This window comes from Corythoichthys intestinalis, chromosome 19, assembly GCF_030265065.1.
Source record: "Corythoichthys intestinalis isolate RoL2023-P3 chromosome 19, ASM3026506v1, whole genome shotgun sequence".
Lineage (NCBI taxonomy): Eukaryota > Metazoa > Chordata > Actinopteri > Syngnathiformes > Syngnathidae > Corythoichthys > Corythoichthys intestinalis.
The window spans coordinates 9,828,765-9,849,384 of record NC_080413.1 but is presented as its reverse complement, the minus strand read 5'-3'; the positions used below and the strand labels follow the sequence as shown (position 1 = coordinate 9,849,384).

General features: G+C 39.5%; 1 protein-coding gene across 4 annotated transcripts in view; it reads left to right on the top strand.

Moving 5' to 3' along the window:
- LOC130907439 (kelch-like protein 29) overlaps positions 1 to 20,620 on the top strand; it is a 501,705-nt gene that overhangs the window by 359,962 nt on the left and 121,123 nt on the right. For all 4 annotated transcript variants that reach the window (XM_057822529.1, XM_057822530.1, XM_057822531.1 and 1 more), the window contains 2 exons: positions 9,433 to 9,629; positions 17,167 to 17,279. In XM_057822529.1, the coding sequence (XP_057678512.1) occupies positions 9,433 to 9,629; positions 17,167 to 17,279 (310 nt within the window). The remainder of the gene's footprint in view (positions 1 to 9,432; positions 9,630 to 17,166; positions 17,280 to 20,620) is intronic.

The following is a 20,620-nucleotide window of genomic DNA, read 5'->3' as shown; positions in this document are numbered from 1 at the left end:
TTTTTTCATCTGTGTGATTTTGACAAAGATCAGATCACATTTGATGGTGATTTTATGCAGAAATGTGACAAACTCCAAAAGGTTCAGATATGTTTTTATACCACTGTATGTGACTTTGATGTATAAGAGGACATACATACAAAACAAAAAAACACATAAACACACAAACAGCACCTCGTCAGTCATAAAAATATACTGTATAATCGGGAAATGTCTCCATAGTTCAGCAGCACCAAATAACCCCACCGAGCGCTCTCCAAAAATCAGCATACAACAATGTATACATATAAAAATTAGGGCTGTGAAACGATTAAAATTTCTAATCGAGTTAATTACAGCTTAAAAATTAATTAATCGTAATTAATCGCAATTCAGACCATCTATAAAATATGCCATATTTTTCTGTAAATTATTGTTGGAATGGAAAGATAAGACACAAGACGGATATATACATTCAACATACGGTACATAAGTACTGTATTTGTTTATTATAACAATAAATCAACAAGATGGCATTAACATTGTTAACATTCTCTTAAAGCGATCCATGGATAGAAAGACTTGTAGTTCTTAAAAGATAAATGTTAGTACAAGTTATAGAAATTTTATATTAAAACCCCTTTTAATGTTTTCATTTTATTAAAATTTGTGAAATTGTCAATCAAAAAATAATCTAGTAGCTCGCCATTGTTGATGTCAATAATTACACCATGCTCACTCATGGTACTAACCCACAAAAATCACTTGGACCCAAGCGCCAGCAGAGGGCGCCAAACACCAAAAAACAAGTAACAAGCGGACATTACACTGTACTGTCATTTTAATCTGTTTGAGTGGGGCATGTGCGTTAATTGCGTCAGATATTTTAACGTGATTAATTTGCAAAAATTAATTACCGCCCATTAACGTGGTAATTTTGACAGCCTTAATTAAAAATATAAGAACTTTTGGGTTCAGTTGGAGGAGCAGCCACATGCTGTATGTCACTAATGAGAAAGTTAAAAAAAAAATTTTTTAAACGATATTCTAGAATCTGAAGGAAATTCAAGGCCCTAGCATATATCAGGAAAGGGGTCCACCTTGCTTTAAATTTGTTTCTGCAGCCCCCAAGCGTACAAAAGATCTTCCCGAAGTGAACACAATTCAAGATTGATTTTATCCAAGCATGTGAGAGGGTGAGATGGGAGATTTCCATGCAAGTACTATCAGTCGCCTTGCCAAAAGGGTAACAAAGGCAATTCTATCCTGATCCATCTTGGATAATTCCAACACAGATGAGGATGTTCTAAACACCGCTATGGTGGGGTCTGGACTTATTCGTATGCGGCATATTTCTGAAATTGTCTTAAATACCTTGAAGGAATTTGGCCTCCCGACTAGGCCTGAACGATATTGGAAAAAACTATTGTTGCGAATTTTTGGGGGTTTGCGATATATTGCGATATTATATTGCGATATTAATTTTTTTTTTTTTTTTTTTTTAAAGAAATTTTCACTAGATGACTTGAATAGCTGTTTGAAAAGACTTTGGATGACTCACCATCACCACAGTGTACAGTGATCCCTCGTTTTTCGCGGTAAATGGGGACCAGAACCCGCCGCGATAAGTGAAAAACCTCGAAGTAGCGCACCCCCACCCCAATTTTTTTTTATGTGTGTGTGTTTTTGTGCTCAATGTATTTATTCAGATTTAGCATTGGATAGAGATACATATAAGACATGTTTTTTTCTCACTTTTTCCCCCAAAGTGATTTTAAAAATGTATATAAATAAATATTTTTTAAGCACTTCAAATGTCATAATTATAATCAGTTTAAACATAACTGTCCAAACAAATCATTTTTGAACAAGAATAAAGTACTGTAGTAGAAAAATGCTTGGCTTTATTAAATGCTTCTGTTTATCTACCTTAGCTGTGACTCTTGGAGTGACTTGTAGAAATTCCAAACTCCTCATGATCACTTCTGGCATTTATTTTATGTCTCCAACGTCTCCACAAACACACACATTCATTCCAGCGCGGCTTCCTTGCAGAAACTGTTTAACAAGTTAAACGATGATTGACACATTGCTCCGCTTTGATGTCCGCTTCTTTGGCAAGATCAAAGACAACAAGCATCGTTAACTTTAATAAGCAAGTGCTGCAGTGACTGTGGGAACAAAGGGCTGGGAGAGGGAGGGCGTGAGGCTGTGTGCAGAGCAAAAAGCAAGGCGTATGTGGATTAAAAAATATATATATATCACACTCGCTTGCGATGGGACTATCGCGCACATCGCGATGGCAATGTTTAAACGATATATCGTTCAGGCTTACTCCCGACCAAGCCGCTGGAACTGCGACAGCCGAACCAGTAGGGATCCCACTGTCGCAGCCCCAGCTAAGTCGGCCGGAGAGGCCAAACCCCGCGCGTCCACTCCGGTGTTAACCCTTTGTACTGACTCCATTTTGAATGATTTAAAGAAGTCTCACCGAAAACAGGTTGACAATTTATTCGTCGACAATGTTCAAAAAGCAAGGCAAAAACAGACGACGGAGAAACAATACTGGATCCAGGGTCAGCTAAACAACGGATACATCAAAATACCCTGAGAAGTGACAGTTGTTATCTAAATGTTCAGTCTTTTGAAGGCTTTGCGAGGAAGAAGGTTGTTAAGAAGGAAGAAGAAGGGTGTGTTTGGGATTATTATCTTTTTGTGGATTGGACAGGAGGATTCGGGAGTTACTGTTGTCCGGGCAACGAGGATGTGGATTCTGCCACCTAAGTGTGAAAGGGGGCTCTTGGAATCTTGTCAGTTGTTTTAGCAGTTGGATTTCGGGCGTTCTCCGATGCTACTTGTTTTAGAACAGAACGCCCTGCTCTTTATCCTGGAGTGCCCGGGAGAACTGATTGCAAGAGTTGGGGCGTCAATCTTGCTCATGATGCACACGTTGGGCTTCTGTGATAAGATGGCGTTGTGAATTTTTTAGTCATAAATATACAGAAAGTATTCCATTTCTCTTCAAAGTGGGACATTTCGACATTTCCGAGGGTCCTTCATGACCAAACTCTGCCTCGAAATATTGCCTGATTTCAAACAAATTCTAATCCTCGGAATCCTACGCAGACAGCCAATGCAAAATTTTTCTGATTGTGCATTTTCATCATCCCGTGCATGTGTGTGTTCTGTCTTCCTCATTCTCCGCTTCCTCTCAGACAAGTGTAGCATTTTTTTCCCCACTGAGAAGTATCAACGTCCGAGCGTTTCTCATCTGGACATAACCTCACTCGCCACCCTCCCATCTTTCACACGAGTACAATCAGACGCTAGCCTCCTTTTTTCAGACGCTCCCTAACATTTTTCCACGGCCCCGCCAGCCGCTTCCCGCCGCACTAATTGACTGGGCTGATGCTCGTTTTTTTTTTTTTTTTCCCTCCCCCATTCTCCCTCCATCATTTTACCATCCCCTCTGCCTCCCTTTCTTTCTTCCACCTGCCACCTCCCTCCGCCCCCCCCTGCAGGCAGGCCTTTGTGCGGGATAAAGGTCAATAACACTATGTGGCTTTTTGCTTTGCAGGAGGACAAAACATTTAAAAAAGAAAGAAAAAAAAAAGCTTTGAGTTTTTGCAGCCATGCGGAGACAATTAAATGTCTTTCATTTTTTTATTTTTTATTTTTTGGATGTCCTTCTCACCTCCCCCTCCCTCCCCGCTTCAATTGACGACTAATGTCTTTGAGTTCATACAATACAGGATATTGCAGGTGTGAAGGTGGTGGGCTTTTTAATGGGGGTTGCTTGGGGTTATCTTTTATTGAAAAGTCATGGAACAACACGACCCCTCCCCCGTTAAGGATGGCTGCTGGCTCCCTGCGGAAGGATCGTCTCACCCCTGCCTCACTCCTTTCTCCCCCTCTCTCTTTTTTTTTTCGTCCTTCCTCGATCCACCATCCTTTCCTGTTGTCTCGTCCCGTTTGTTTGTTGTCGTGTTTAAATTCTTTTACACTAGAATGTACGCTGTTTTCACACCTAAAATTATATATGATACTACAATCCTGTGTAGGGTACTCGTTTAACTGATTGGCTGTCACTGATGGCGCTAGACGTCCAATACATTTTGACTGGGAGAGGCTAGCAGCCAGTGCTGTTTTTGGCAGCCCTTTTAATTTTCTCTTTGTCTTTTGGACGAAAATACTCATTAGTGTTAGTTTTGGTCCTTTCAAAATTTGATGGCACATTTACATGTGTTTGTCTGTTTTACACTGAAAAAAAATATTTGGTGGATTTACTTGATAAAATCAGTGTAACAATTTGCACTTACTTTTATGAAGTAAAAATTTACTTAGTAAAAGTACCGTCATTTTTGGACGACAAGCCGCTACTTTTTTCTTTCATTTTGAATCCTGTGGCTTATAGTCCAGTGCGGCTTATTTGTTGATTTATTTGGGTTAAGAGGTAACACTTTATTTGACAGCGGCATCATAAGACCATCATCACCATCATAGGAATTATTGAATGCTTATGACAGATGTCATTAAGTGTCAACCGACAAATTATGTCACTAACTCCATTTATGTCCCGCTTGGCTCTTTTACATGCATTCAAAAGTGAGATAATTTGCCGGATAACACTAAATGACATCTGTTATAGGCATTCATTAATGCTCATGACCGTCTAATGGCGCCACTGTCATATAAAATGTTACCAAATACCAAAACTAGCAATTAATGAAACAACTGGAACAGTAACCGAATAAATAATTAGCACAGAACATGAAGTTTGATTGTTGTTTACATTTGTAGCGCTGCAATGCATGCTAAGAGGCATGTTAGACAACAGTATTGACAGCAGGTGGTAGCAGAGGTTCACTGTCTCCTCCAAGGGAGCAGTGATGGCCAAATGAAGCTTCTTGAAGCGTCATGGTGGTTCATTTGGTTTTATGACAGTCTTATGCTGCCGCTGTAAAATAAAGTGTTACCAGGTAATATCTTTTGGAGTAAATATCTCATAATATAATGAGGAGAGCTGCGGCTTGTAGTCAAGTGGGGCTTATTTATGAACAAATGCCGTTTTCCTGCCAAATTTGGTGGGTGGCGCCTTATAGTAAGGTGTGCCTTATAGTGCAAAAACCACGGTAAGTGCAATTTACTACAAGCAGTAAAATTTATCAAGTAAATCAACCAGTTTTTTTTTTTTTTTTTTTTTTTTTTTCAGTGTAGTCCAAAAATAAATACAGTGATCCCTTGTTTGTCGCGGTTAATGGGGCGGGTGAAAAACCGCAAAAAACACCCCCAGACCAAAAAAAAAAAAAAAAGAAAAATTATTTAAATGAACAAAAAAATTGTTTATTGTTTTTGTGTGTGTTCAATGTATTTTATATATATATATATATATATATATATATATATATATATATATATATATAAAGGCTGTCAAAATTATCGCGTTAACGGGCGGTAATTTTTTAAATTAATCACGTTAAAATATTTGACGCAATTAACGCACTTGCCGAGCTCAGACAGATTTAAATGACAGAAGAGTGAAAGGCCCACTTGTTAATTGTGTTTTGCGGAGTTTTGCTGCCCTCTGCTGGCGCTTGGGTGCGACTGATTTTATAGGCTTCAGCACCCAGGAGCATTGTGTAAGTAATTATTGACATCAACAATGGCGGGCTACTAGTTTATTTTTTGATTGAAAATTTTACAAATTTTATTAAAACGAAAACATTAAGAGGGGTTTTAATATAAAATTTCTATAACTTGTACTAACATTTATCTTTTAAGAACTGCAAGTCTTTCTATCCATGGATCGCTTTAACAGAATGTTAATAATGTTAATGCCATCTTGTTGATTTATTGTTATAATAAACAAATACAGTCCTTATGTACCACATGTTGAATATATATACTGTATATCCATCTTGTGTCTTATCTTTCCATTCCAACAATAATTTACAGAAAAATATGGCATATTATATAGATGGTTTGAATTGCGATTAATTATGATTAATTAATTTTTAAGCTGTAATTAACTCGATTAAAAATTGTAATCGTTTGACAGCCCTATATATATATATTTATATATATATATTTTTTTTTCCCCCCCAAAGTATGATTACCAAAAAAAAACGAATAATTAATAGGTAATAATTATGATATAAACATGTTACTGTCCCACCTAATTATTCTTAAACAAGAATAAAGCATAAAAACGCTTGTCTTTAATAAATGCTTCATTGAGTGAGTCCACTCAATTCCGCTCCATCTCCTCACTTACACACAATGAGTTGCCACCGCAACTGTTTAACAAGTTAAATGATGATTGACGCTTTGATGCTGAGGCTTCCAGGGATCTGTGGCAAAATCGAACAGAAGACGCCTCCTAGCATGCATTGCAGTGCTACAGATGTAAATAACAATTAAAATTCATGTTCTATGCTTATTATTTCTTCAGTTACTGTTCCAGTTGTTCCATTCATTGCTAGTTATGGTATATGGTAACATTTTATGTGACAGTGGCACCATAAGACTATCATAATTGTGACATGACACTTCTATGAGTATTTATGAATGCTTATGACAGATGTCATTTTGTCTCATCTGGCAAATTACCTCACTTTTGAATGGACGTAAAAGATCCAAGCTGGACATAAATGGAGTTAGGGACATCATTTTCCAGGTGACACTAAATTACATCTATCATAAGCATTTATTACAGCCCACGATAGTGTCATTTCATAATTATGGCGGTCTTAGGGCACCACTGTCAAATAAAGTGTTACCTATTAACCCAAATAAATCAACAAATAAGCCGCACTGGACTATAAACCGCAGGATTCAAAATGAGGGAAAAATAAAGCGACTTATAGTCCGAAAATTACGGTAAATATTAGGGATGGGAATCGAAATCCAATTCCAATTCCGAACCAGTTCCTAGTGTTTCGAGGCCTCAACATCACAATGAAAAAGCCTTAACGATCCCTTTAACGAGTCCTGAAGACGCATATTGCGTCGTGACTGTCTTGTTGTCCAGACGCATCAAACTAGCATGGCGCCAAGAACAACCCGCTCCAAAGTTTGGCTACACTTCACCAGGAAAGAGGGTGAAAATGAAAGGTTACGATGGTTTAGCACGAGCATTGCAGCCGTAAACATAATAATGACAGCACGTAGGTTCAAACGCTCGAAAGTGTGTCTTTACTTCAAGAGGAAAAATTACAACAACACGACTTGCAATCATTGCAAGGTGGAGATAACTGCATCGTGAGGGATGGTGGAGATAACTGCATCGGGAGGGAATAGACTGCACTGTCCTCACCGACACAGCTATACAGCTAGCTAAACTCCGAAATGACGATACAAAAGACGTTGGTATGATTTGCTGACTTTATTCAACCATCACTTGAAGAGTGAAACTAAAAATAGAAATGAAACAAATCAATTTCGTCCCCAATAACAAACAGGTTTGCATCAACGTAAATCAGCGATGATTAGCTGCTAATTCAGTAATAACAACACGGTTAGCATGCGTTCGCTAGCATTAGCACATCGTTCAAACCACTGCACAACTGGATTTAAGTGTCCAATCGCGAGTGGAAACACACAACAACAACACAAAAGATGATACATACAGGCGTTGCCTCTGTAGATATTTTACAAACATTAAGAAAGAAAGTAGGATTGTAGCAGTGCTTCCCTCTCTCACTAACTCGCTCACTCGCTTGGATGCGGCATTTCTTCTTCTTCGCGTGTAAGCGCGCTCTTCTTCACGTGAGCACGTTCTTCTTTGCGTGAGGAAGCGCAAGGGCGCCCCCACTTGAGCGTGAAAGCACCATAAAAACTAAAAGGCATGCATTTCAATATACTGGTAAATAATACACTTTAACAGGGGTCCCCAAACTACGGCCCGCGGGCCGGATAGGCCCGCCCTGACATTTGGTCCGGCCCCCTGAACAATACCAGAGAGCATTTTGAATTTTTTTTTTTTTTTTTCTCAATAGTGTTATTTATTTTCTGGCCTTTTTCTGTGAAGAACTCAGAGAGGGTTATTTGGTTATTATCTATTTGATTAATAGTGTTGTTATTATTATTAATTATTATTAAATAAATTTATTTTTTATTTACTTTTGTTCCGTTAAATATCCTGTAAGGGTTATTTGATTGTGGCTTTCTGAAAAACTAATTTTTTTTTACATTTAGGCACTCCTGCAATCGTCACACTTTTTCTGTTACAAACTGACCCCGGCCCCTCATCAGAGAAAAGGGAAAAGTTATGTGGCCCTCTCTGGAAAAAGTTTGGGGACCCCAGCAAGTTTAACACATATTGCCAACGGCAGACCAACGACCTATATGCCAATATATACCAATATTTTTTATCTATTAGAAAAATGTTTCAGTAAAATGTTACACATTCTTGTGCATTTGCCACTTATTGCCACAGTTAATATTGAGGCTTTGGGCCTCTTTTGACCTTGTTGTGAGTTTGTAAGGTTGTGACTTCTGATTAAACAAACTCAATGCCAATCAAAACGTTTGTTCTTCTTTTCCCCCCAAATTAGAATCGATAAAGAATCGAATCGTTAAGCAATATCGATAATGGAATTGGAATCGTAAAAATCCTATCAATTCCCATCCCTAGTAAATATAATATTTGTGAGCAATTCAGTTCAACAATTTGAGTCTTATTACGCATTTGAGAAGCTGTCCAAAGCTGCCAAGATCTTAGAAATCTTGATTGGCAAATTAACTGCAATTTTTCCCTTTCTAATATGAGAAACATCAAGATCATAATATATAAAATGGCCAAAAAATATGTGTTTGCCTTTCAAAAGTCCTACCAATAATCCTTTATTCAAATAAACTCGCTAACCCTCATTTTTATCAAATGTGATTATCTGACCTGGGAAATTTCTCAGCTTTCTTCAATGTAGCATCAATTGTGAACGCGTACTTAATGTAATTCAGCAAAGTGGCTCCAGCACGAGCGTGTAAAAAAAAAAAAATGTGCAAAATCTTGATTGACGCAGGGAAAGGGCCTCCATCCATCTTAATACGGACCACTTTTCATATGTCCGTGGCCGCAGGGAGGGGAGTTAAAGTGGTTGTGGGCGGCGGGGTGGGGGGGCTCCATTTGTCTCGCCCTTGAGTAGATTATTGTTTCACATGGGACATTAAACATGGGTGAGGTGTTACTTAACGCCCTAATATCTCCCCCGTGGGCTTCCGCCGCCGCGTGGACAAATCGCCGTCATCCGAGCCCAGCCGAGTAACACGTAGTCTGCTTCTCATGCCTCCCGGTTATCATATAATCGTTTTTTATATACTGTAATCTCCTGTCAGAATTTACTATTTTTATGCCTAAATTCTCTCCCTTTGTCACACCTTTTCGCCTCAGAGCAAGCAGCCTTCTCTAACCCGGTTACTCTTCTTTCTCTGTGCCTTGATTGGTCGGACCAGGTCGTCAGGGGAGACGCGTAACGGCGAGATGCTGAAGCTGAGCATGAGCAACATCAGCGCAGAGGTTCTGGAGCAGCTGCTGGAATTCGTGTACACCGGCTCGCTTGTCATTGATTCGGCAAACGCCAAAACGCTGTTGGAGGCCGCCAACAAGTTTCAGTTCAACACTTTCTGCAAAGTCTGTGTCTCCTTCCTAGGTGGGTTTGTGTGTTAGTTACCTTTGTCCGTGAGGTTAGCTTTTGTAACTTTTAATGATTTCCTATCAAACCCAAAACTTGTATGAGTCCCCAATGCCACATTTGGCTAGCACCAATTTAGTTAGATTGTCTGACATTAGTAGAGCCTCAAAAATACCAACCGGGAAGGCGGAATTTCGCGCGTTCATCTCTGATGTTAACCCTTTGTACTGACACCATGTTCCAAAAGTTTGAAAAAGACTCGCCGAAAGCAGGTTGACAATTTATTCGTCGACAATGGTCAAAAACAAGGCCAAAACAGACAATGGAGGGACCATTCTGGACCCAAAGCAAGGCTACATAGAAAATGTTTCCGAGTAGCAAATCTGTGTTATCTCAGTCTCCAGTGTTTTTTAAGTCCATGGTGTAGGAGGGCCGGGCCGAAGGTGTGACTGCGTGTTGTTTCGGGACCATCCCTCTGTGGCCGGTCTTGGGCGGTTTTGGTTCGTGCGCGGATGGGACGTGGTTACCACAGCGACCGACGCTGGTCTTGACGTCCCAAGCGCCCGCTATTAACTTTGTTATCCGGGCTAGCGCTACTTGTTTTAGGACAAAGCTTAAAGGCTAAATCAACTCGGCATATCTAGCCAAGATAAGAAAACAAAACATACCAAGCAGCACCTGACACAGGTCTTTCACAAAAGGAGCCTCGAGTGAACACACCGGCCGGTGCGTAAGCTTGGGGTGCGCGGCACGTCACATATATAACATGACCAAACACTGCTACGATGCGTGCTAACTACACATACGATAAGAAAACGTCACACATTGTGAATTTTTGACTGAAACTATGGCGGATTTTCATATCGTTATCGTCTCGTCGGACAATAACTAGCATCCATCTCGTTATGTTTTAGTCTCCCAAGACGTTTTTAGCTTGTCATCGCCATGTCAATGTTATGAAAAAAATTTTTCATCGATGAAATATTTTCATTATCGTCATCACTGACGAAAACATTACTGATATTGCATTTTCACAACTTCAAGGGTGTACAACCACCATTGTTTATAGTCTACTTGAAACGAGCAAATAAAGGTTCCGTCCCGTACATTAAAGTCCCATTTAAAGTGCCCGTTTTCCCTCCGCCTCCTTTTATAGCTTCTTAAAGCAGCACCCGAGGGCTGGGCCCTTTTCATATTAAAAGTCTTTAATGTTGTATTGAAAGCAAAAGAAGTGACACATTCATTTTTCAATAGCTTCAGTTGCTAACACTGTGAGATGATGCACAACCCCTCCCCCTTGATATGTTAGGAAATGTTCTGGAACTGTAGCGTGTGAATTAGAGTATTTAATTTGGCGCCCCTTCCATTAGATGTCACCCTATGCAAGCGCCTAGCTCGTCTATGCTCAGGGCTGGCGCTGGAGTTAGCATAGCAACAAAGTTTATGGACTTAAACATTCATGCGTTCATTAATTTTCTGAACCGCTTATCCTCTTGAGGGTCACGGGGGTGCTGGAGTCTACCCCAGCTAACAACGGATAACAATGCAGTCAACTTAAACATAAAATACCAAACTATTTAGTTGAATTTGAAAAATTAAGCCCTCAAAATCATTGTCTTATCCGAAAAAGACAATTGTTAAATTTTGGCAATTTATGGGTGTGACATGAAATATTCTAGAGCTTCTGTCTGTTAGCCACCAAAATTAAATTTCTAGAATTAAAAATAGACGTTTTCGCTATTGTGTTCTGCGTAGCATGGTGGATGACTCACCACAAAACACTAAAAAAAAGTTTCTTTTTAAAGTTCATCCTCCCAAGCCAGTGTTACCTTGCGACATAAAATATGATAGACATGTCTGTCACAAGGTCATGCAACTCCTAAAAAGTTTGAAAAAGGCTTTGTTGGGGGACCTTAACAATAAAAAAAAGAGCCCGAAATGTCAGGATTTGCATTCCATCTCGTGAGTTGTTTGGGGTATGGCGAACACGAGGGAAGCGTATGTCGACAAAAAGGTCAGAGGCGAGCGAGCGGAGAGAGGAAAACGGCAGAAATGGCGCCTATTGATTTGTTTTCCTCTATTTGGGCCACACAACACATAAAAAAGAGAAAGCAAACATGGAAGCCATTTGTAGACTTCATTTCCACTGAGACGTCAATTCATTCCGCTTCGACAAGATTCATGACATTTTAGCACATTAGAGCGAGAGAGGGCGGCGTTCAGGTGCAAGCGTTTGTCCTTGGGAGAGGAGAAAGTGATAGTGTGTCAGATGTTACCGTCTTCTCGACCTACTTTTTGCTTTTCGTTGACGTTAATTCACAGAAATCGCATTTGTCAGCATTGGAACATTTCAAGCGCTTCAGTGTGGGCTTGAATGCAAGGCCAAACTGGTCCCGAAAAGGAATGCTAGAATGTTAGCAATAGGGGTGTGACAAAATATCGAAATAGTGATATATCGCGATTAGGGTTGGGCATCGTTTGAAATTGAACGATTCCAATTACGATTCCACGTTTCGATTCCGGTTCCGAACAATTCTCGATGATTTTTTAAATTATATGACCTTCTCCGAGGGCTAATTTTAACATATATAAATTAACTAGGGCTGTCAAATGATTAAAATTTTTAATCGAGTTAATTACAGCTTAAAAATGAATTAATCGTGATTAATCGCAATTCAAACCATCTATAAAATATGATGTATGACGGCAGCCCTCTTGCTGGCACTGCGGGAGGAGGGATGGGCTGCGCTGGCTCACCCCCTCCCCGATTACCTGGGGAAGGGGCATGGCCCTAGGGCGGCTCCCGGGCGGCATTTCCACCCATCTGCAGGACTATCAAATGTCTCACGCATGACTAAGTGCAATTAGACACACTCAAGTAGAGAAACTTGGTGTCATGTTTAGCGATCAGGCAGCATAGGATAGGATCCCGACATATCCACTTTCACAAGGGTTTCACACAAATACTGGGTTCTACACCTCACATGGCTGATTTGTGAACACTACACTCCTTCCAATTATTCTTTCTGACTCCCCCCTGGTGTCAACCAGAAATACAACTAGCTAACAACAGCTCCAACATATTCATAGTTTGTGTCGGCATTCAATGTATTTCTTCGGTAACACTTTACAATAAGGGTCCCTTAATTAACATTAGTTAATGCATTTTTGGACAATAACTCTAGTTTAAGTAACATGACAATAATTCATTTAATCCCTTATCTAACATTTATTAATATATTAATTAACATGAGTTAATGCATTAGTTAATGCAGTAACTAATAGTTTGGTAAAATTAAAAATATATATAAGCCTATATAGGATTAGGGTTTAGGGTTAGGGTTTGTTAATTTAAGCATTTATAATTTCTAAACTAAGGGACACATGTGCTACACTTTACAATAAGGGTCCAAAAAGCATTCAGTAATGGTTAATGAAGGTTAAGAGGGGGGAACTTAAGCATTTATATTTTCTTAGTTAAGGGATACTAAGTAATAAGTAAGTAATTTAAGTCATACTTATGAGGTACGTTCACGTGAAATAATACCATACTTAAGGTTAGGTTATAACAGTGCTTCTCAATTATTTTCTGTTACGCCCCAAGGAAGACGTAAATGTTTCGCGCCTCCCTAAACTCTGCCGCCACTGTAAATAGTATCATTTGTCAATAACAGGGGTGTCCAAACTTTTTGCAAAGAGGGCCAGATTTGGTGTGGTAAAAATATGGGGGGCCGACCTTGGCTGACTTCCTTTACGTAGAACAATATATTATTATATATTGCAAATTTTAGCAAGCCATTCTGTGTGTCACATTTGCTTTATTTTTTTTTTTTTTAATTAATAATTTCAACAATCTTGCAACTATAGCCTTTGCGGCGTTCTCTTTCGACTCTCGGGCTCTTGCAACATGCTGCTGCTGTAAAATTAAACTAGGGCTGTCAAAATTATCGCGTTAACGGGCGGTAATTAATTTTTAAAATTAATCACGTTAAAATATTTGACGCAATTAACGCACATGCTCCGCTCAAACAGATTAAAATGACAGCAGTGTAATGTCCGCTTGTGACTTGTTTTTTGTTGTTTGACGCCTTCTGCTGGCTCTTGGGTCCAAATGATTTTATCGGTTTGAGGAGTGAGCATTGTGTAATTATTGACATCAACAATGGCGAGCTACTAGTTTATTTTTTTAATTGAAAACTTTACAAATTGTATTAAAACGAAAACATTAAGAGGGGTTTTAATATAAAATTTCTATAACTTGTACTAACATGTATCTTTTAAGAACTACAGGTTTTTCTATCCATGGATCGCTTTAAGAGAATGTTAATAATGTTAATGCCATCTTGTTGATTTATTGTTATAATAAACAAATACAGTACTTATGTACCGTATCTTGAATGTATATATCCGTCATGTGTCTTATCTTTCCATTCCAACAATAATTTACAGAAAAATATGGCATATTTTATAGATTGTTTGAATCGCGATTAATTACGATTAATTAATTTTTAAGCTGTAATTAACTCGATTAAAAATTTTAATCCTTTGACAGCCCTAAATTAAACTAGTTTTAAGTTGCTTCAATTTCTTGCTACGTATCTTCCCTGTAATCTTGTCGTACATGTCAGCGTGTCTTGTTTGGTAATATTGCCTCACATTGAACTCTTTAAAAACAGCGACTGTCTCTTTGCAAATGAGGCAGACACAGTTGTTGCGTATTTTAGTGAAGAAATAGTCCAATGTCCAGCTATCCTTGAAGTGTGAGTAGTTGCAGTCAACTTTCTTTTTTTTGTTGTTGATTGTCGCCATTTTAGAAAATTGGGTCACATGGGGTAACGTTAGAGTGCTGCTGCCTTTTAGTGGGTAAATGAGGAGCAGCATTTAGTGTGTAGGTTACTTTATATGCTGGTTGCAGTACTGCTGACCAATTTATTAAGTCTGTGTGCGGGCCAGACGTTATTAATTTTATGACAGAGGCTGGGGGCCGGATGAAATTTGTCCACGGGCCGCATTTGGCCTCCGGGCCCGACTTTGGACATGTCTGGCCCATAATATTACTATTATAAGTACGCCTCTGCCTCACATTGTGTCCTTTGTTTCTATTACAGAAAATAAAAGAGATCAACTTATAAAGTATAACTTTATCAACATTGTTTTGTTTGTAACAGAAAAGACAACGCGCATCAATTTGCCTGTATTAAAAAAAAAAAAAAAAAAGTCACATCCAAACTGTAAAAATACACTCAAGGTACATTTTTAACATTTGATACTGAAAAATAAAATCAGTAAATAATAACAAATTCAAATTGATTAGAAACATTAACTCATGAGGACAATATGCCAAAAAATTTGACCGAAAAATCAAAACTGAATAGAAGAAAAAAAGCAAAAAGAGTGTCTCTGGACAAAAGGACAGTTTTTATTTTCACTGCTCACTATCACCTTCAGTTTGCAATGGTGTGGGGTTATTTTCCACTGAGCATGCTAAGAGTGCTCACAGGTTTATTTATATAACACTGACAAAGCGGGACGATTATTGGCAATAATCGTCACGTTTTCGCTGAAAAACAACCAAGCGGCTTATCAATGAGATTGGGGTCTAATGTCTTTAAGTGGCGTCTTAATTGATTTGGCTTCCGGCTGTACGCTATAATCATTTTTAGACACAATAAACAATGGTCTTTCCTCACCTATCACTGTATTAAATGTCAAAGCCAAAAGGCAACCGGCCCGAAAAAAAGCGCATTCTCGGCGGCCGAGGGAGAACCGTAGGTGAGGGCGGTGGTCGTGACGATCCCAAGCCGAAAATGCCACTTCTTGGGCGGACACGTGAGAACCGGAAAAGACAGTGGGTCGCTGTGTGAGTCCAGCTGGAAAACGGCTTTCGAAAACGGCGCACAGCTCTTCATATCTCCCGTCTGTGTGCTCTTGCTTACTTCAAAAATACCGCGCGCACTTTGAAAATGAGAGCGCCACTGCTACCCACTGAGTGGATGCGCAAGTACACTTTATTCTAGAAAAAAAAGCATGTTCCCCGAGGTCAGATGCGCCACCCCTGGCATCGCTCTGCGCCCACCTGGGGGGGCGCGCCCCACTATTTGAGAAGTACTGGGTTATAATATATAATATATATAATAATACATTACTTAACATTAATTCACATATACATTAGTGCATTAATAAATAGTTATTAATGTATACTGGTACTAGTAAGTGATTGTTATTTTAAAATGAGAAACATTGCTCTGTGAGTCCTTGGGTGCTGCTAACCTAACCTTAAGTTTGGTATTATTTCACGTGAACATACCTCATAAGTATCACTTAACCTTAATTAACCAGCTCACATGTAGCTCATGTGTCCCTTAACTAAGAAATTATAAATGCTAAATTAACAAACCCTAACCCTATATAGGTCTATATTTTTAATTTTACCAAACCATTAGTTACTGCCTGGTTATGCTAATGCATTAACTCATGTTAATTAATATAATTAATATTAATAAATGTTAGATAAGCAATTATTTTATTTATTGTAATGTTACTTAAACATTAGTTATTGTCTAAAAATGCATTAACTAATGTTAATTAACGGACCCTTATTGTAAAGTGTTACCATTTCTTCTTGTTGTATGTGCCTCTTCTGTTTCTCTCTCTCCTATTCTTTTTTTTCCCATCCCCCCCATAACCACTTCCTTTTCACTACTTTCTCCTAATAAATGAGGCACGTCGAATGATCACAATGGGAGTATGTCATACTCCTATGTGATACATTAAAACCTTTCGGACCAATCAGACCCTCAGATTTCCATTCTCTGTGTCAAGCAGCTGAACAGGACAGGTTAAAAAAAAAAAAAAAAAAAGCTAGCAAACTTGAACCGGAATGATCCGCTGCTTTGTGTTTTGGCTTTGCCTCTGTTGACCGCTATTTATTTTTGGGCACGGCACATTTATCGATTAAAATTAAAAAAGGCCTGGCGTGGCTCCCTCTCGAGGGCAATTATTTAATCAGGTCTCTTTCATGGGGCCAGTTATTCCGTCCGTCTGTCTGATTGCGTGTTGATTACAAACATTCCCTCAGCTCTTTTGATTAATTCATGCTTACTTCGAAAGCAACCTCTCGTCAAGGATCACAGGGCACTCGTAAGCTCTCCCCCTGCTGGTCGTTTTAAGATGTACCTCTTTAATGTGCCCCGGCTAATCCCTAATCCTACTCCCCGCGATCGATTCCCGCTCTGTTTGTTTGTCCCGGGAGGCGTTTGGAGTTATTAGACGTGTCGAGGTAGCTAGAAAGCTGATAAGCTGCGACACAATCCCTCGACATCATCTTCGACGTCCACCATCTTGCTATCGACCTAATCAATCTGTCTGTGTTCTCCCCTCGCGGGTCTCCTGATCTGACCTCCTCCTTCTTTAGTCAATTACTTGTTTTTCTGTTGCCGCTATATTAGTCGCATTAGATTGACATAGTAATGTTTGTGGTTTTCATCTCATGTTGTCGAACGGATTCACTTTGAAACTAAAAATCTTGATTTTTCTTTTTCCTCCTCGGCCACAGAGAAACAGCTGACGGCTGCAAACTGTCTTGGCGTATTGGCCATGGCTGAAGCCATGACTTGCACAGAGCTGCACAACATGGCCAAAGCCTTTGCGCTGCAGAATTTTCCTGAGGTAAGTCCAAACTGTGCTGGAACACTTTCTAGTATAACGCTGAAGATAAAATCATCATCCTTGATTAGGTGTGTAACGGTACACACAAGTCACGCTTCGGTACATACAGAGGGGCAAATAAGTATTTAGTCAACCACTAATTGTGCAAGTTCTCCCACTTGAAAATATTAGAGAGGCCTGTAATTGTCAACATGGTTAAACCTCAACCATGAGAGACAGAATGTGGAAAAAAAAACACGGGCAACACGGACTTTCAACTCCCTCCTTACCCTGTGGCGTCAAAATGATAACAAGAACGGGGAGCAAAAATCCCAGAACCACACGGAGGGACCTAGTGAATGACCTACAGAGAGCTGGGACCACAGGAACAAAGGCTACTACCAGTAACACAATACGCCGCCAGGGGCTCAAATCCTGCACTGCCAGACTTGTCCCCCTGCTGGAGAAAGTACACGTCCAGGCCCGTCTGCGGTTCGCTAGAGAGCATTTGGATGATCCAGAAGAGGACTGGGAGAATGTGGTTTGGTCAGATGAAACCAAAATAGAACTTTTTGGTAGAAACACAGGTTCTCGTGTTTGGAGGAGAAAGAATACTGAATTGCATCTGAAGAACACCATACCCACTGTGAAGCACGGGGGTGGAAACATCATGCTTTGGGGCTGTTTTTCTGCAAAGGGACCAGGACGACTGATCTGTGTAAAGGAAAGAATGAATGGGGCCATGTATCGAGAGATTTTGAGTGAAAGTCCTTGTTGCCCAACGACAGCCCCAAAACATCACTGCTCTAGAGGAGATCTGCATGGAGGAATGGGCCAAAATACCAGCAACAGTGTGTGAAAAGCTTGTGAACAGTTCCAGAAAACGTTTGGCCTCCGTTATTGCCAACAAAGAGTACATAACAAAGTATTGAGATGAACTTTTGGTATTGACCAAATACTTATTTTCCACCATGATTTGCAAATAAATTCTTTAAAAATCAAACAATTTGATTTACCCATGTTGACAATTACAGGCCTCTCTAATATTTTCAAGTGGCAGAACCTGCACTAGCATTAGTAGTTGACTAAATACTTATTTGCCCCATTGTACATCGGTACGGGGATCATGGTCGGTCCAGGTTCGATACAACAGGAACCCGTTCATCACAGCATTTGAAAGTTAATACTAGAACTCCCAAGGGTGGATCAGTTGATACAAATTACTTTTTTAACCAGAGAAGGATCATTTGACCCTAATCAGCATATCTTTTTTTAGGACTATGGTCCTCATTAGTCATTCCCATTCACACTCGCATTGCTACAATTAGCATCGTGAGTGTTTGCAGGGCAGGGGTGCCTTTGCTGATGGGGAAAGGGTAAACTGGTGTTATTCTAGCTGGCCTGTTGTCACTTCTAAGGCCAGAAGACAGGTTGTGGTGAAAAAGCCACCATAAAATAGACCAAACTACTGACAGGATGTGACTTTTCTTTTTAAGTCTTTACTTGTCCCTTCAACTCTTCCAGTTTTCTCCCTTGTGTAAACCAAATGGAATTTACTAGGTCAGGTTTCCTTTTTTTTTCTTTCTTTTTTTTTTTTTTTTTTTCTTCATGCATGCAACATGCAACTTCATGCATGGAACCATACTGTGGTCAGATGTACAGTATGTCTCACATATACTCTATGTGTATGTAAACTGTATGGAAACAAAAGGTGCCATTGGATGGTTGGCTGAGGCAATGAACACCTTTAGAGGTCATTTACTCTCCCCCTTCCGAATAGGCTTCTCCAGTTGGACAAAACAGTTGTTGCTTGTCGGACAGTGAAACTCTCAGGCAGGCAATCAGGCGGACAACCTTTTTACATCTTCCGTTTGCCTACGCTACAAGGGAAGGTGTAATAAAAAAACAAAACATTTTTTATGTGGTGACATATGGCACTTCGCCCTTTTCCCAGGGCTAGGTGTTGGAGGTTGTTGTCCAAGCAATTTTTCCTTCTGCACCTTCATTGCGCCCAAATCAGAGAGAGCCAATTCCTTTGCAAGACCCACCAGAAAGCCCACCGGTCTCTCTTATATTCAAGATGCTAATTACAGCTATCCGGAGTGAACCCCCCCCCCCCCCTTCACACCTAGGCAGCGACTCCACAGGAGTGTGTAGGGGGGTGGCCTGCTTGATTTCTTCTTTGAGTGGTCTACTGTTTGACAAAGCCCAGTAGTCAGTTTGGTATCGGGGTCATTTGACGCCTTTCTGGTATTTCTTTATAGCCAAAAAAAAAAAAAACCCTGGGAGTTCTAGTGTTAAAGGGTATCACATATAGAAAGACATGTAGTTCTTTAAAGATAAACGTTAATATGAGTTATAATAATTTGATATTAAAACCCCTCTTAATTTTTTTGTTTTTATAAAATATGTACAATTTTAAACCAAAAAATTAACTAGTAGCTCACCATTGTTGTTGACGTCGTAGGGCGGTGACCTCACATGGGTGTGCTGCCGTAGTTCACAGTGTCACTCTTTAAGGTAGTGATTTAAATACACCACAACGTGTCAATGGCCAGTTTTGAATTAATTAGAGATCAAGCCAATGAGTGCGTTTTGTCTCCCGTAGTTTCCTTTTTAGTGCGGGTCCATTGTGCCTAATGTTCATTTTTGTGTTGTTTTCACAACATACAAGACTCCTGATATTGGCTCCTAGCATCATAATTTGTATATTGTGACTAAAAATTGCCATCCAGTGTATTTGTTGAACTCAACGAGTTGCTAAAATGTTTAAATAGAGTTTGACCAAAGTCTGAGTAAGGTTTGTGTGTACTTTGCATATTTGTTTTGATTGTGAATTTGTGAATGCCAGTTCTCTTTGCATTGTTGTTTAACTGTGTGAGAATAGGGCCTCATGAATATAGATTGAAGCACTTTTCGTTTTGTGAACATTATTTTTTGAACGATATGAATATATATTTTTAATATTTATAATATTATTATATTATTCTATTTTCGCTATATCATACTTATGTTCAATTGTATCTTGTAAAGGAGGTGCCGAAGCTTATGCAAATAAACGGCGCAGTCTGAGCTACGAATCTGAACGCCTTTGTCCAATCGCCTTTCTCTGCCTTTTAGATCTCAATGTGCAAAATATGGCGTCATGATAATCTGTTGGGCAGAAAATGATACAAATAGCCAGCAATCAAACTAATTTTAATACATTTATTCGTTTTACGTGTTGCTTATTCACCGGGAAGCAAGCTTCGGGAGCAACATCTGATAAGTCTGATAAATCTGAGAACACCGGTTATTAACTGAAAGAATTTTGCACATACAAGTTTGGCGAGACCCTTATCGCCGCCTACTCATTAGCAAAC